Genomic DNA, 15927 nt, shown 5'->3' with positions numbered 1-15927 from the left:
AATATCTGAATATTCATTCCAGACTTTGAGTAATAAAATTGGAAAACAAAGACGCATACAAAGAATGTACCAGTCTCACTGTGGTCATATACTCTGAGTAGAGCCAGTGGGGAGATTGGAATTAATTGCCATGTTAATGTCACTGGGGCTCATTTATACTTTGTGCTGCCATACTACGAAATTGCATGAGCAGTGCAGCCCTTGAATTCTGGCAGCTTTTGGAAACATACATGTTTTCTTTTTTTCCCCTATTATTTTTTCACGCCCCTACCCCCTTCAAGGCCGTTTTCCAGCTGTCCCCTTAGGGAGTAGTTTTATGGGGAAGTTTCTTTTCTGGGCTTCCAGCTGGCTTTATTTTTATTATCTCCACGAAGTGGCCGCGTTTGTCGCATCTGTATGTTATCCATCATGCATTGCCTTGGGATTTTCCCTTTGAATCGTTGACTTTACGTTTTTGGTTTGCACACACAGGCTGTCTCCCGGTTCAGACATCTATGTGACGGTCTCATCCATGGCTTTAGCAAGATCCCAGCCATGTCGCAACTCCCCAAGCAATCTGTCTTCATCCAGCGAGACTGGCTCTGGCGGGGGCACTTACAGGCAAAAGTCCATGCCCGAAGGGTAGGTATGCCGGAGTTGGCATTGCTGTCTCTCATATGTAATTTCAGACGTGTAAAAGAACTTCCATTCAGCCAGACTGGATCGGTTCACAAAAGAGCAAAAGGGAAAATAGGGTTAATACTCCAGATTAAAAAATGTTCTCATGGCTGGTTCAAACCACTTCTTAGAAAGTTTATCATTCTTTAGTCTCTAAGGACTCAATGGCAAAGAAATCAAATTACATCAGTTCCTCCATTATATGTATTGTCTAGTTTCACAGTACAGATTTTGCCACTTCTTAAAAGTTCCTCCAAAGTGAGCTCAGTAGTATACTGCTTTGCACTGGGTGGAGTTTGTATTGATGGTAAAGTAGAGGAAATGTTCATCATATCCAAAGCTAAAAGGGATTTTTCTCATACTTTAGAAATCGGTGATTTCAGCCTGTGGGTTGTTTGGGAGTTTTTCTCCCCATCTTTTTTGAAAACACTAAACACCCAAAAGTAACTGTTTGCTTCCGACCAGACTCACAAAGTAAAAAACTAAGTGTACATGATTGAAGAGGCTACTAAAAGGTAAAAAAATTGGAATGTCTGAAGCTGGGAAGTAATTAGCAGCAAAACATCGCATGACACACATAAGCTGGCTTTGCTCAGAGGGAGAGTAAAAGAACCATCACCAGCTTCCTGCTGGGATACCTCTGGCGAACTTGATAAAGAACTTGAAACCACTGGAAAATCAAAAATGGGGTGTTTAAAAAAAGGATGTTTCTATGCCAAGTTTTCCCTGAATTATTTTTAACAAATGCACATGATTTGTTTACTTTCTTGAGATTTTACCATATTACAAAATAATTATGCTTATGAGAATACTTTCTTAATAGGTATTTTTTATCCTATAGTATTTTGTTGGTTTTTACAGCTAAGTATAATTTTATTCATGTTTTTGCTAAATGTTTATGTTAGCAGAAAGTAAGTAACAAAAACCACTATAAAATATACTTCCCACCCCACCACCAAGGATTCCCTTGGTAGCGTATCTAAAATGCACATTTCTTATTTTAATTACTTCAGTGACAATTAGTAAAAACAATTCTAGCTCTTATTTATGAGCCCCTGCAAGAAGTTTTATGAATCAAGTATTTTTATTATCCCACACCACAAGCCCAACTAATTATTTCTCTTTTTTTTTAAACATCTTTATTGGAGTATAATTGCTTTACAATGGTGTGTTAGTTTCTGCTTTATAACAAAGTGGATCAGCTATACATATACATATATCCCCATATCTCTTCCCCCTTGCTATTTCTTGTTTTAATTAGTAGATTTTAAATGGCCCGGTTTGACTTCAAAAGTAAGAATTCACTGCAACTTCAGTGTTAATACAGCAATAAAATATAAATGAGCTACCAGCCACAAAAAAATCATTGTTTGCTTCTTCTGTCCATTTTGGTATACACTCTCAAGGCATGCCAAAATGTAATTTGAAACATTAATTTTTGGTGAATATTAATGTTAGAAACGTGGTTCCCAGTGTTCGTGCTACACTATTTTTTTTTTAATGCAGTGGTAATTATTTGACTTGATATTTGATACTAAACCTGCCATAGGTGGTATTGAGGGTCTCCCCCATTGCTTTCGAGGTTACCTGGTGATTATTTACTATACTGTATAACATCAGTTTTACCTGGGGTGAAACTTTACAAGAAGATGCTGGTACAGTGTTTTCCTTTAGATCCCAAGCAATTGTTGTCTGTATCAGTGATGCAAGAGACATTGGAGTTCACTGTCTGATTCACGTGCCTTACTCATGGGCCAGGTTTGATCCTAAAGTTCACACTTACCAAGGGAACAATCGTTACATCTACTCTATAACTTAGCCCAGTAAAAATAAATAGGTACAGGGTGACAGTGAAGCAGGACTGTATGGAGTCTGCTGCAAACTCATTAATGTGAAACTTGGAAAAGCTCCAGAGTGTGCGGTAATAACAACAGGTCCGTACACACTGATCGTCCATAAATGTAATCCGCCCCTTTGTTGCCCTCTGTGTGCTTCAGCGGGCTCAGTGTCTGCTTGTACGTGGTGTGTGCTGCCCGCTCCCTGGTGTAAGGATGTTGAGACCGTCCAAATCAGTTGAGAGGCACAGTTTCACAGGCTGGTTGATAAAACCTGCTCTACCTTGAGTGAAGGCGGAAAAGGCACCTGCACCAGTTTAGGATGGGAATGAGAGAGAGTTAAAAAGCAACACTGATGAAAAGACGTAGGGTCTGTTCTACCATCCTTGAGATGTGTTTTGGGGCCGCATACTCTGAGGAATGTTGACGAGGCAGGGCACGTTCAGAGGGCAGGATGGACTGGGCAGATGCGGAGTTGGAGGTCGTGGTGTAAGAATCGTAACCGCGGGTGTGCAGCCCGCAGGTGGGCATTGTGGAGGCAAGGAGGCCGCGATGGCTTTCTCCTAGCACTCTTAGACGAGGGATTAAACTCGTCTCTGAGGGCAACTGAGCTCAATGAGTGAAAGTTATAGAGAAGGAGTTTCTAGCCCATTATGAGGAAGGTATTTGGAAGCTGTCAGCCTGCCCTGGAGAGCAATGGACTGTCTCACGAGGTAGAAGTTCTTGGTCACTGAACGCGTTTCATGTATCAGCCAAATGATTACTTAAAAACTCCTTCAAGTCTGAACCGTGACTCCTAAAGTATTAAGTGCTCCTCCAAACAAAGGGACAATGAAACTCTTCAAAAAGAGGCACAGTGTCAAATTAGAACAGGTTTTGTCTGAGCTCCTCAAGGATGGGACCTTCGTAGCCCTGATGCCCTGGCACGTAGTAAACAAGGAGTGTATGTGAGAACTGAAATTAAAAATTCATTGGATGAAAATGTTTTTCAAGGCAAAGTTGAAAGACAGCCTTACTTTATCATTTCTTTAAAAGCAGACAGCCAAAAAAGCATTTGACTTTAAATTCAGAAGTTCAAAAAGTTGGCTTTGGTTTCCACTGCTACAAAAAAGTAAAAGCAAAATTCCGATCCACTTCTTACTTTGATCTCTGTGGCTTTTTGAAAAGTCGTAATTTAGTTAGTGCACATAACTAAATAACTAAATAAGATATTTAATAAATAGATTTAATAAATCTATTAAATTATTAAATTTAATTAATCTATTTAATAAATAGATATTTAACTAAATAGGATAACTAAATAGAATAGGATCATAGGACCAGTTTGAGGATATTCATTCTCCTAACCTAAACAAGGACCCCACTTAGGGAGGAAGTGGCAAAGATCATAATTAGTGAATCCTTTTTTTTAAATGAGCCCTTTCACTGAAGTTTTCATAAATCAAGGTTTTTGTTTGTTTTTAATAATGGAGGTAACTTTGTTTAGTGAGGCATATGAGTCAAGTTTGTAAATGACAGTAATTGGTGCAAAAAGTAATGAGGGAGATGTTGTAGTAGGAGTTTTACTAAAATATTTTATAGTTTCCCTGCTTTCCTAATGCTTTTATATAGATTTTTCTCCCTGGATCCATATAAGAGTTGCCATGACTCTGGGTGGAGAAGCTGAACTTGGCTCCCAGCCTTCCTCCTCCTAATCTCCTGCTCTTTCCAATACACCCCTTGGTGGTTCTGCCCACACATTTATCAGTTTGTAGCAAAGAAGACACCTGTCACATGCATCAGTTAATTCGGGCCCTTTTGTGTTTTATTGTGTAGATTACTCATAAATTCATTAGTAACCACACTCAGATTTGTAAGTTTCCACATGAATCTTTGAATTTTATATTCTGGCCCTTTTTCCTGGGCTCAGTCAGTATTTCCTTTGCTGATGTTACTAATCAAGGCATATGCTTTAATTAAGCCTATATTATATTATTAGTCTACACAGGGAAAATTAAAATGGGCTCATTAAATAGCTAAACATTCTTTCCAGAAATAGACATTTGCCTTTATATATGCCAGTTTACCTATTTCCAAATTGCCTTCCTAAAGGCGATTTAAAATTTATACATTTTGGAAGCGGTCCCTATGTAATGTAAATGATAGCGATCTTTGTTTTTCAGACCTTAGAGTAAGTGCTCAGAAAATACTTGTTCGAAGAATGAGTGCCTTAGTGATTTAGCAGATAACCGAGTTAAGAGAAACCCCTGCAATGTGCCAATTGGACGACAAAAAAGGAACACTAGGATGGTGACATTTTTCTTTTGGGTGCGAATGACAGTCTGAGCTTAGCTACTCAAGGGCCAGAAGTTTTTTGGTTTCTTACTGCATATCTCTTAGGTTGGCTCGGTCCTAATGGCCCCTGCCCTTGTTGACAGTTTACATACTTAGCATACATACCTTTCTGAACAGAGGGGTGTATCCTGACCATAACATCCACAGTTCCAGCATCCATTTACACATGCACGAGGATGAGTACGCAAGTACAGAAACGTAAGCAAAACTAGTAGTACCTGTCGTTAGAGTTTAGTTCATTACTCCCAGGACCGCCTTCCCTTATGGGTGAGGTCCCTGATGTTGTCTTTGCCTTCGGGGAAATCACCACAGGTTTGGAATAAGCCGCAGATCCCCAGCCTCCATCGACAGGCACAACACCCAGTCAGACATTGGTGGCAGCGGGAAATCCACACCCAGCTGGCAAAGAAGTGAGGATAGCATTGCCGACCAGATGGGTAAGTAACTAATTCCTACAAAAAGCAAGTTGCTTTTATACTAAGGTGACTTTGGTTACCTTTGGATGATGTCATCAAGGCATTCTGTTCTATAATACAGCCCTGGGTCATAAATGGGAATGAGCATTAAGTCTCAGTTAGCTTATGTATAAGTGAAAGCAGCAATTAAGACCTGAGAGAAAAGTCAAGGAATTCTAAGTAACCCCGACTTTAAAGACACAAAGGACATAGGAATTATTTTCAGCACCAGAGTTAAAGTGCCAGAGTACCAAGCCGCATGTGTCCTAAGTATCTCCCTTCCCCCTTGTTTGTTTGTTTATTGATTTGTTTTTGCCCAGTATAAGTGCCCTGGGAGATTAGTTGGTATTAATGTTGAGTTTAAAAAATTTTTTTAAACTATGTGCAGAGAAGGAAAGAAATATAATTGTTCTTTAGTCACTTCTGTAGCTTGGTGAGAATGTCTTTCCTCCCTTTATATGCTTTTTCCCCTGGCTCTGCTATTAAGCTGTCAGCTAAGGAAATGTCTTAGGATAAAACAGCTGGAAGGGAAAGATTTGCATGAGTGAGCCTTCCTTTGGGTTTCTGGCACATAGCCCTTCACTCTCTCTCTGAGCAGTTCTACAAGATACCAAAACACTAGTTGATACAATAAAATTTTGCCATGAGCAAGATTAAGTTTCAACACAGTAGCACCAGGGATTAAGTGTCAACACAGTTGATACATCAGGGACTTGAATCTGGACTGTTAGGGTTTTTTCCCTTTATCTTATCTCTAGTAGCTTTCCCATCAGTACCATAAAAAGAAGTAAATTTCAGGGCTGAAAAAAGATCAGCGTGTAAGGCAAAGACCGCATCATTTTATCTTCTCTGCAAATGCATCGTTTTGTTCTGTTTTAACCACTGTGCCCATGTTTCCATGCCTGGGAAGGGCATCCTCAGTGCAGAGGTTGGAGCCAAGTTGGGGTTCCCAGCTGCTCAACGGGGGGTCAACAGAAAAAACAACCCCTGAACATGGAAGGGAGTGGAGATGCATTCAGCTAAGACAGGAGTTGAGGAAGAGAAACGAAATTCTTAGGTTCTGAAGATAGGCTTTGTTCCATCACTTCAGTGAGATGTGCCTCGTTATTGAAGCCATCTGTCATTCCCCACTCTCATCCCAGCTCCCACCCTGCCACCGAGAACCTGAGCATATCCTGATCCGCTGTTCTGCTCTTGACAGAATGTTTCACATCCCATGTGTTTTGATACTGTTGAGAGGGTAAGGACATGTGAACAGGATCCCTTCTTCCATGTGACTTTAGCAGCTTTTTTTGGCTCCTAGTTGCAGGCTTTGAACAAAGCTGCCCTCGAGCCTTTGTGCACTGTTCAGGGTCCCTCTTCCCACTCATGTGAAGTCATGCGGGGAATGAAGCGGTATCTTGGGACTGGAAAGGGTAATTACAAGGTTTGTCCTAGACCCGTATTCATTCTTTCACATAAGCCTTCCTCTAGTCTTTCTTTCCTTGCATCCACTTTAGTTTAGTGGCATCCACGTTGCGTAGATGAGCCATCGGTGAATCTTTTTAACACATTCATTCATCCTTTTAGTAAGGTATACCTTTTTTTAAAAAATAAGATACCCCTAGAGCCTGCCAGAGAAGCTTTTTTTTTTTTTTTTTTTAAACCACGGCCTTTCTCCATCCAGAATCTAAGGCTTCAAAGAAAATGTTCAAATACATTTTTATAACTTTTGATATTCCAGCATTCCAGAAGGATAACCCAGCCCTTTCTGCCTGGCACTTCAGAAGGAATCTGGGGCTTTGCTGGTATAAGCCATGCTAGGAAGGAATGGAGACAAATAATTGTTATGTTCTCATTCCTCAGTACACCGTATTGAGTGTATAAAGGGCCGACCTTCCTACACTCAATTTGTAGGAACACAGTTCTCTAATGACCTTCAGGTCACCGGTTGAAAATGTCAAGCAGATTCTCACTTGTTAGCCAGACCTCACCTGTCTTTGTCCATCAGTGTGTGATAAACTGATGCCCAGGGGAGATGTGGAGCTTAGCGTGCTTCATTGGCTCACTCATCTCAGTGCAGTTTGTTTTTCTGCCTCTCCGCTTTTGGACACAGTTGAGAGTCAGAGTCAAAGAGTACACTGCCCAGTCCTGTACGTGTTAGGAATGGTGTTGCAGACGTGCAGAATTGTTGCCGTGAGCTCTTAGGTGTGTTAAAGAGGCTAAATCACTTACCTTTCACCTTTTGAACCCCATCTTGAATGCCAGTGGAGTCCAAAAGGAAGCAATTGTTTTAAGTAAACTAGTTGCTGTGTGTCTTTTCTGTTGTGCTTAGCTTACAGTTATAGAGGACCTCAGGATTTCAATTCTTTTGTCCTCGAGCAGCATGAATATACAGGTAAAATATTTCCAAAGTGTCATGGTAAGTATCGCGTGATTGCATCCATGCCTGTCTAGGTAACGTAGACCAAGCGAGGTTAGCCACACTCTGCAGTGAATGAATTTCATAAATTTAATCCATGTATTTGAGACTTTCCCCCCAAACCGAAAGTTGATTCCTAACTTTGCCGCATTGTTCATGGCCTCTGGTTTGGTGGTACTTGGCTATGCTAATGTGTATGATCTGACACACTGTCACCAGCTGCAAGCTTTATCCATCAGCCACTTAGTTTTTGACATGCTGTCTATTGTGTAAACTTTCAACAAGCTTCTTGCTGAAATTCCGAGTTTGCTGGCCAGTGAACTGAGAGGTGCAATGGCAAGCCGTCTTCATTTGTCAACCTGTGCCAGTATCTGTTTAGTGCCTGCACCAGAATGTCCTGTTCTGTATTCCAGAGCCAACGTGCCACCTCCCAGCAGTATCAAAGGTACTGCCAGCTTTCCGAGAGAGCCCCGGTGGGAGATTAATGCGTCAGGATCCGGTGGTTCATTTGTCTCCAAACAAACAAGGGCACGTAAGTTCACTGTAAAATAATAAAAATGATAGATTCCTAGCCATGTAGCTTTCTTGCAAGGTGAAAATGGTACCGGTCTGCTCTCTCTTTCTTCCACAATGTCAGAGAGGAAGTCATCCTAGTAGGTGGACATTGGCTGCCACGGCCCTGGAATTTCTACTGCCAATGGCCTTAAGCTTGCTTTGAGATAAATTGAAATTCCTCATGGGTATGCACCTGCAGATTTGGATAGAAGGCCGTGTGATCCAATCACAAACAATCCTAATGTCTGGAATAGAAACGTGCTAGATATAGATTTTATTTGCTTACACAGTTGCCAGCATGAGGTATGTATGGCTGGAGCACCAGTCAAGGAGACAGACAGCTTCCTGACAAGCCCCCCTACAGCTTCTCTTATCTTCCAAGGCTACGTACATTTTTGTCCCATTACCATAGTTATAAACAGTTCCTTATCACTTACAGGTGGAATTGGGAAGCAGAGGCTATCGTTTCCTCCCTCTTTAAATTCAGTTGATCTCCTTGGTCTGTCTCTTCACTGGAATGTGTACTTATATTTATGTCATTCTATAGGATGAGGAAATACTGTATTTCATATTCACTAATTTATAAGATACTCAGAACTTTAATGAGAGGGCTCAGTTTTGCTTCAGTGAAATGAATATTGCAGCTTAAAGAGAGCACAGCACGTTCGTGAGCGTGCTAGGCTGTGGGAGAGAGAGTTACTGATGAAATGTGACGCTGTCACAGTCGCACTGGTAAGTGCTAGATTACCCTAGACCACCTGTCAATTTCCCCTCCTTCATTAACAATTTGTATATGGGCTACATGGTCAAATAATACTTTGGAAAGATTGGGGTAGATAAAATACATTCTTAAAGTTAATTTCACCTGTTTCTTCTTCCTCTTTAAAATTTGGCTAGAACACTTCAAATTCCAGATGTGGTTCGAGTTTTATCTCCATATACATCTGTCCTGTACTTTACACACTCAGCACATCCGAATGCGGACGAGTCACGCTGAAAATGCCCAGTAGCCACGCGTGGCCGGGGCTAGCAAATTCTACAGCCCAGGTCCAGTGCTAAAGAGGAAATAGGAAAAATAAATGATGGCCTTATAATGTAGAAGTTGTTATTGAGAAAAACTCGAGTAGCACCAGGAAAGTAACTGGGATTGATCCTTTTTCAAGGGGAGGAGATCTTTCACTTTGAAGTGAGACAAGATGGTCCTCCTGTGGCCCTCTCCCCGCAACTAGTAAAGACACACACACAAGTCTTTTCTCTCCTTTTCTCTCCATCTCCACCAAGTATCTGAACTTCTAGCCCCCTCTCATTTAAATATTATTTTACTCAGATATCTTTTGAAATTGTATTTCTTTGGTTAGCCATAAAATGTTCTTTCTAAGCAACTGAGCCACTGTGCAACAGGGGTTCTGCCCACATTTTTTAAATTGAGAGATGATTCATATACCACATATTCACATATCATAACATTCCCACATTTAAAGTGTGCTGTTTAGTGGTGTTTAGTACAGTCACAGAGCTTTGCAACCAGCACCACGATCTAACTCCAGAACATTTTCATCACCCCAGGAAGAAACCTGTATCCTTAGGGAGTCACCCCACCTCTTCCATCCCCTCCAAGCCCTCAACAACTGCGAATCTACTTTCTATCTCTATGGCTGTGCCTATTTGACATTTCATATGAATGGAATCATACAATATGTGGCCTTTTGTGTCTGACTTTTTTCACATAGCCTGTTTTCAAGGTTCATCCATGTTGTAGCATGTATTAGTACTTCATGTCTTTTTATGACTGAATAGCTGTGTGGATGTACCACATTTTTTTAATCCATTGATCAGTTGATGGACATGTGTATTGTTTCTACTTTTTGGCTTTTATGAATAATGCTGCTATAAAATTCATGTAGAAGTTTTTGTGTAAACATAGGTTTTCATTTCTCTTGAGTAGGATTGCAACGGTTTTTCCACAGCAACTGCCGCATTTTACATTCGTACCAACAATGCCCACCATCTTTATTGTCTGCTTTTCTTATTAGAGCCATCCTAGTGTGTGTGAAGTGTTATTTCATTGTGGTTTTGATTTGCATTTCCCTAATGACTAATGATATTGAGCATCCTTTCATGTGCTTATTGGCCATTTGTATATCTTCTTTGGATAAATGACTATTCAAATCCCTTGCCCATTTTTTTATTGGGTTATTTGAAACACAGAGGTTTTTAATTTTGATGAAGACCAGTTTATCTGTTTCTTTTTTCTTATCATTTTTGTGCTTTTGGTGTCATGTCTAAGAAACCATTGCATAATCCAAGGTCATGAAGATGTACACCTGTGTTTTCCTCTAAGAGTTTTATAGTTTTAGCCCTTACGCTTAGATCTTTGACTTTTTGAGGGTTTTTTTTCTATGTGGTAAGGACCCAGCTTCATTCTGTTTTGCGTGTGGATATCTAGTTACCCTAACACTGTTTGTTAAAAAGATTACTTTCCCCCATTGAATTCTCTTGGCACCTCTGTGTAAGTTTACCTCTAAGCACTCCTTAGACAGCTGTCTCCTAAATAGATGCTATATGGGTAAAGAAAAGATGTCTTTAAGAGAAAGGCTTATATTCTGCCTTCTATTTACTCTGATCAATAGGGTCTTTCTAATTATAAGCCCTTTGGAAGTATCACTTTCTATTTTAAGATTAAGATATTAAAGACTTTAATGACAGTTTAGGTGGGGTTTTTTTTTCTGATTAAAATTCTCTCAATACCATCAATACTTTAGCATAAGCCAAATAATGAAAAATGGATTCTAAAAAACTAAGTTTCCAGCACTGTCTGCCGTGGACTCTTCTGAGTAGGTTTTTCCAGATACCTCCTGCCTTATTTTTGTGTTCACAGGAGTTTTTGAGTCTTGAGAACCCCCTATTTAGACACATTTCACAGGGTCATTCCCCCGTTATTTTCCCCTGCTGTTCAAGAAGCCAAGCCTGTAGTTAAGGAAAGCCTGCTTCCCTTGCAGTCTGAGAGCCACTACTCCAGCCACTCCAGCAGCAATACCCTCTCCAGCAACGCATCAAGTGCCCACAGCGACGAGAAGTGGTACGACGGGGACCGCACCGAATCCGAGCTGAACAGCTACAACTACTTGCAAGGCACCTCCGCAGACAGCGGCATCGACACCACTTCCTACGGCCCTAGCCACGGCAGCACGGCCTCCCTGGGGGCGGCCACGTCGTCACCACGCTCGGGGCCAGGCAAGGAGAAAGTGGCCCCCCTGTGGCACAGTTCCAGTGAAGTCATTTCCATGGCAGATCGGACTTTAGATTCAGAGAGCCACGGCATGGACCGGAAAACCGAGTCCTCCCTGAGCTTGGACATCCATGCCAAGAGCCAGGCCGGCTCAAACCCTCTGACCAGGGAGAACAGCACGTTCAGTATCAATGACGCTGCTTCCCACACCAGGTAACTGCCCCTCCCTGCCGCCCCTCCCACTCCTGGCCTCCCTGCGGCCAGTTTCTGGCCTCATCCCACTTCCCTTTGCTCAAGAGTGTATAAAGAAAGGGTTTTTTTATTTTGGTTTGTTTTTTTTGCACAGTGACAGTTATTTTTATATATTTAATGCCTTTTATTTACCACCCAAATCCTTTATTCCTACCATCCTAATGCATTATTTTAAACTGTGGGAAAGGTTTGCAGATTTGTTCTTCATAGCTGTATTTGATTTTATAAAAACATTCCTAACTGCATACCAGCATGAGAGAAGAATTTTGTCATGTGGCTTCCAGCTAGTGATAGAGAATATAGAATGGGACAGTCTTTTGAAGACATTAAAAGAAAATCTTGACCATATTTTTAAAAGGAAGGGGTCTTTTCCAAGACTAACATGGCATCATTTATGATGCTGAACGCATCTTTCACACTGCCTCTCTATCAGAGGACATTGCTTACCCAGTGTTTGCACGGCAGTTTGTTTTCAGTAATTGGCTCCTGGCAGTCACGTGTTGGGGGGGTTGTCCAACAGGAAAGCGTAACTAAAATTAGACACAGCCCGTCTACCTTTCAGAAGAGAAAAGTACATATTCCCCCGTATCCTTGGAGATCACGGTGATAGGCAAAGTAAATACTATTTTTCATTTCCTCTTTTGGATTTGAGCCTACAATCCAAAGTATAAGATCCTTTCTTTTAGGGAGGAAACATTCCATCACTATCTTTTGGGGCCTGTTGATCTCTGTGGTGGTTTCTCCTTTTACCTTTTATCGTTGTCAGTCATTGATCAGCTTGTATAATAGCATCCAACCTTGTTGTCTTCCAGGCTTCTTTTACTGTCATGCCCTCAAGAAAAGTAGCAGAGAAGATGAGTTTAGTTTTACTTTCCAAATGGGAATCCAGGCACATAATCTGTCAGTAAACCCCAGATAATCTTAATGAGAGAGGACATCCTTGACTTAATTTGGATTTAACTTGATAAGTTAAATATTCACTTCTCCCATTGTCTGTATTGTTACTGATAAGATTCACAAGCTTCCCCTCGTGTTTCCTGAGTTTTATCTCTGTTTACCACTACCACATTGCAGTAATAAAAAGTGATTGCCACAGGTCTGGAAACCGCATGGCCTCCAAGCAGAAAGGCAACTGGGAAAGTCATCTCAGGATTCTTGGGTACCATGCATCCAGTTACCTTTCCATAATTCAGAAAATAGAATGTTTGGTTCAAGTGGATTAAGGAAGTGTTTGGAAGACAGAAAGCCGGGCGTCAAATACCATAATAATATAATATAGACGTAGAATCACTTGACGCAGAGTTATGCCACTGGCTTGCTGTTTCCGGCACACCCACCATCTCATTAAGTATGGCCTGTGCATGACTCAGAACATTTTTCAGTTCACAGTGGTTCCTCTGTGGTTTTCAGGTTTACCTTGACTCCTAGATTTGGTTTTCCGTTCTTCATTTTGAAAGGAGAATGTCTTTTTTGAAATGATACTCCATCTGGGGATGTATCTCTGGTTTAATTTGATGGCAGAAGAAAGTCAGTCATAGAAGTCTTGTCTCAAGTGGCATCACCACGGAGTAAAGTTGAAAAGAGCTGGGCCTCTGAAGCCAAAGCACAAAACGTGGGCTGCGCCATCTCACAGATCTACCAAATCCCAGGGGAGGTACAAAGTACCCTCTGAAAAATCAGCACCTGGGCTTGCATTATCTGAATATGCTGACTGAGGCTGCCTGAAGGTCTTAAAGGATTATCCACATTTTCTGCTTCCAACTGACCATGCAGAAATCATTTAAATCATCATTTAGAAATAACTCTTCTGTTGAAAATCAAAGTTGCCAAGGAAGAATGTGGCCTTTCAGGGAGGATGGCCAGGCTTCCCACCCACTGATAGGTTGAGTCACATTCATTCGTGACTCTGGTAACGGGGATGCTTTGTGACTTCAATCTGTTGATCTTGGCAGAGTGAGCTGGATAATCAGAGCTTTAGCAGACTTCCTTTTCTGGAGGAAAGGGGGACTTAGCCACCAAATGCACATTGCTAGAGAAACTAAAATCACTGCAAATTAGAGCGTTTGTGTCCTCGGAAGACAGGAACAGCAATTAATGTGGAGACCTCTTGACAGTGCATAAAAGAGCTTGTACCTGGGACTTGGTGACAAAATCTAAATTACAGTGATTAAGTTCCACTGCGTATTTCTGCCTGGGCTGTGTTCCTACTCCCTCTGTCCTCCAGTCTCCCTGTTGATGATTGTGCAGGTTTTTTTGTGGCCCCCCCATGAGAATTGCTTAATGTAGGTTGGTAATTATATAGGGTTGTTATATTCGGATGTCATTAAGAGGAACCATACACATTGAAAGCTTTCTACAATTAAAAAGTCTATTAATTGCTCTAAAATGTTATTCCCTAGAATGTATTTTCTATGAAGCTTGGGAATTTAGGGAGAGATTTAAAAAAAAAATTTTTTTTTTTGTAATGGCTGTTTCACTTTCAGGTCTTAAACCACTCAAAAAAATAATCTGTGGTGAACATAGGAGAGGTGAAGATAGTTCCAATTTTAGTATACTGTTACCAGCTGGGTTCATTTTTGTCTTAGAGTTCTGGCCTCGGAAGTAGGCAGTGTGTCCGTTTGTGTGGTGACCAAAGACTTCCTTAGCTTACAGAACTCTACTCCTGCTGACCAGTGGCCATCGCTAATGGCAGAACTAGATTCAAGATCACATATTATAAAGCTAAAGGGAATTCCCTGGCGGTCCAGTGGTTAGGACTCCACACTTCCACTGCATGGGGCATGGGTTCCATCCCTGGTTGGGGAACTAAGATCCCGCATGCCACACGGTGCTGCCAAAAAAAAAAAAGCAAACAACCCACCTCAGGCTTGCACATATACATCTTGTCTGTAACATCCTGACCTGACCTGTTCAAATGTCCGGACTTCTGCACCCACTCATTACCAGCCGTTCTGCTGCTTCATCTTGCTTCCTGTAGGCCTCTCTCAGAGCTCTGGTGCCAATTAATACCCACTTATGTGATCACGTACACATTTTTACTACCCTCCAATACACAAGGACTTCTCACCCAGTGTGTTCACCCTCAGCGCCTGTGCATAGTATGCACCGCTGTGAGCGTGACAGATAGGTGCTCAATACCCCAGCATTATAGGTGTTCGGGACATTCTGATGAACAAATAGGAATAATTTCTTCCTTAATGTTCCCACTTTTTGCCTGATGACTCAAGGTCCCTACTAATAAACCAGTTTGAAAATAGCATAAATCCTTAACTCCTGACTGCTCTGGAAAACTACCACTACATTTCAAAGCTTACTGTATAGACCTGTCAGTATTTGCACAGAGCTCTAGCGCTTTTATATACAAGTGTATGTATAAGAGTGTACCTAAAGTCCTTGTTATGGCATGAGTTTTTAGTTAAGTCACTTCTATGTAAGATTTTTTAATCTGCAAAATATAACAGGGAGAGACTTTATAACCGCTTATCTACAAATATCAATCAAAATCTGGGTATAAGTTGGTCAGTGTCTGACATTCACTAGAGGGGATGATTAAAGGCCAGGAAAAATGCCTGCCCACAGATGTTAGTACAGTTCAGTTTCATGAATGTGCTTTTTCTGGTTGACTAATAGTTAACTATTTTCTGGTTGACCTAATAGCTAACTATTAATGCCAGAAAAGCTGTACGTTTCTTGAGAGTAGGGGTGAAGAAAGACTTCTTATATTCAGTTTACATGGAACAGTAAGGAATGCCTCAGGCTACTCTAGTGCACTGACTATATGTGAGTGCCTCTGTGTGTGTGTGAGTGTGTTAGAGCTTATGAGTTTAAATTTTGTTCTCTACCCTCTTTGGCACCCTGGGTGAAAAATAGGCCTTCCTTCTTTGTTTAGAAATTATTCTGTTGTCTTTGTCTGTAATGTTTCCCTCTTAAATCTCTTCTGCTTGGGATCTTTTTAAATTGCTAATGATTAATTACCTCTCTTCTACATTTTTTTCTTAGGGTGAGACTATTATTTTTCTAAGTTTTATGGACTAAGTCAGACTTTAAAGTGAAGCCTCTACAGTTCCCCAGGACTTCTCCCCAACATGCGGTTGGCTCCACTTGCTGTATGTTTATGAATTGTTTTCACTGGTAATTTTTGCTTTGTGGTCCCGGACACCGTGAACATTCGGGGTTCTATTTTATTTTGCTTTTACACATCAGGACTCC

The 15927-nt window shown here is 41.1% G+C and overlaps 1 protein-coding gene across 8 annotated transcripts in view; it reads left to right on the top strand.

Annotated features, from left to right (window-relative positions):
- Positions 1-15927, top strand: part of SIPA1L1 (signal induced proliferation associated 1 like 1) — a 383378-nt gene that overhangs the window by 326857 nt on the left and 40594 nt on the right. For 6 of the 8 annotated variants that reach the window (XM_082451505.1, XM_082451508.1, XM_082451503.1 and 3 more), the window contains 5 exons: positions 472-621; positions 5139-5263; positions 7596-7658; positions 8096-8214; positions 11237-11679. In XM_082451505.1, coding sequence (XP_082307631.1) covers positions 472-621; positions 5139-5263; positions 7596-7658; positions 8096-8214; positions 11237-11679 — 900 coding nt within the window. The remainder of the gene's footprint in view (positions 1-471; positions 622-5138; positions 5264-7595; positions 7659-8095; positions 8215-11236; positions 11680-15927) is intronic. The other 2 variants (XM_082451510.1, XM_082451509.1) reach the window with 1 other exon arrangement.

Source organism: Balaenoptera physalus (assembly GCF_965194825.1).
Source record: "Balaenoptera physalus genome assembly, chromosome: 2".
Classification (NCBI taxonomy): domain Eukaryota; kingdom Metazoa; phylum Chordata; class Mammalia; order Artiodactyla; family Balaenopteridae; genus Balaenoptera; species Balaenoptera physalus.
This window is presented reverse-complemented; position numbering and strand designations above follow the sequence as displayed.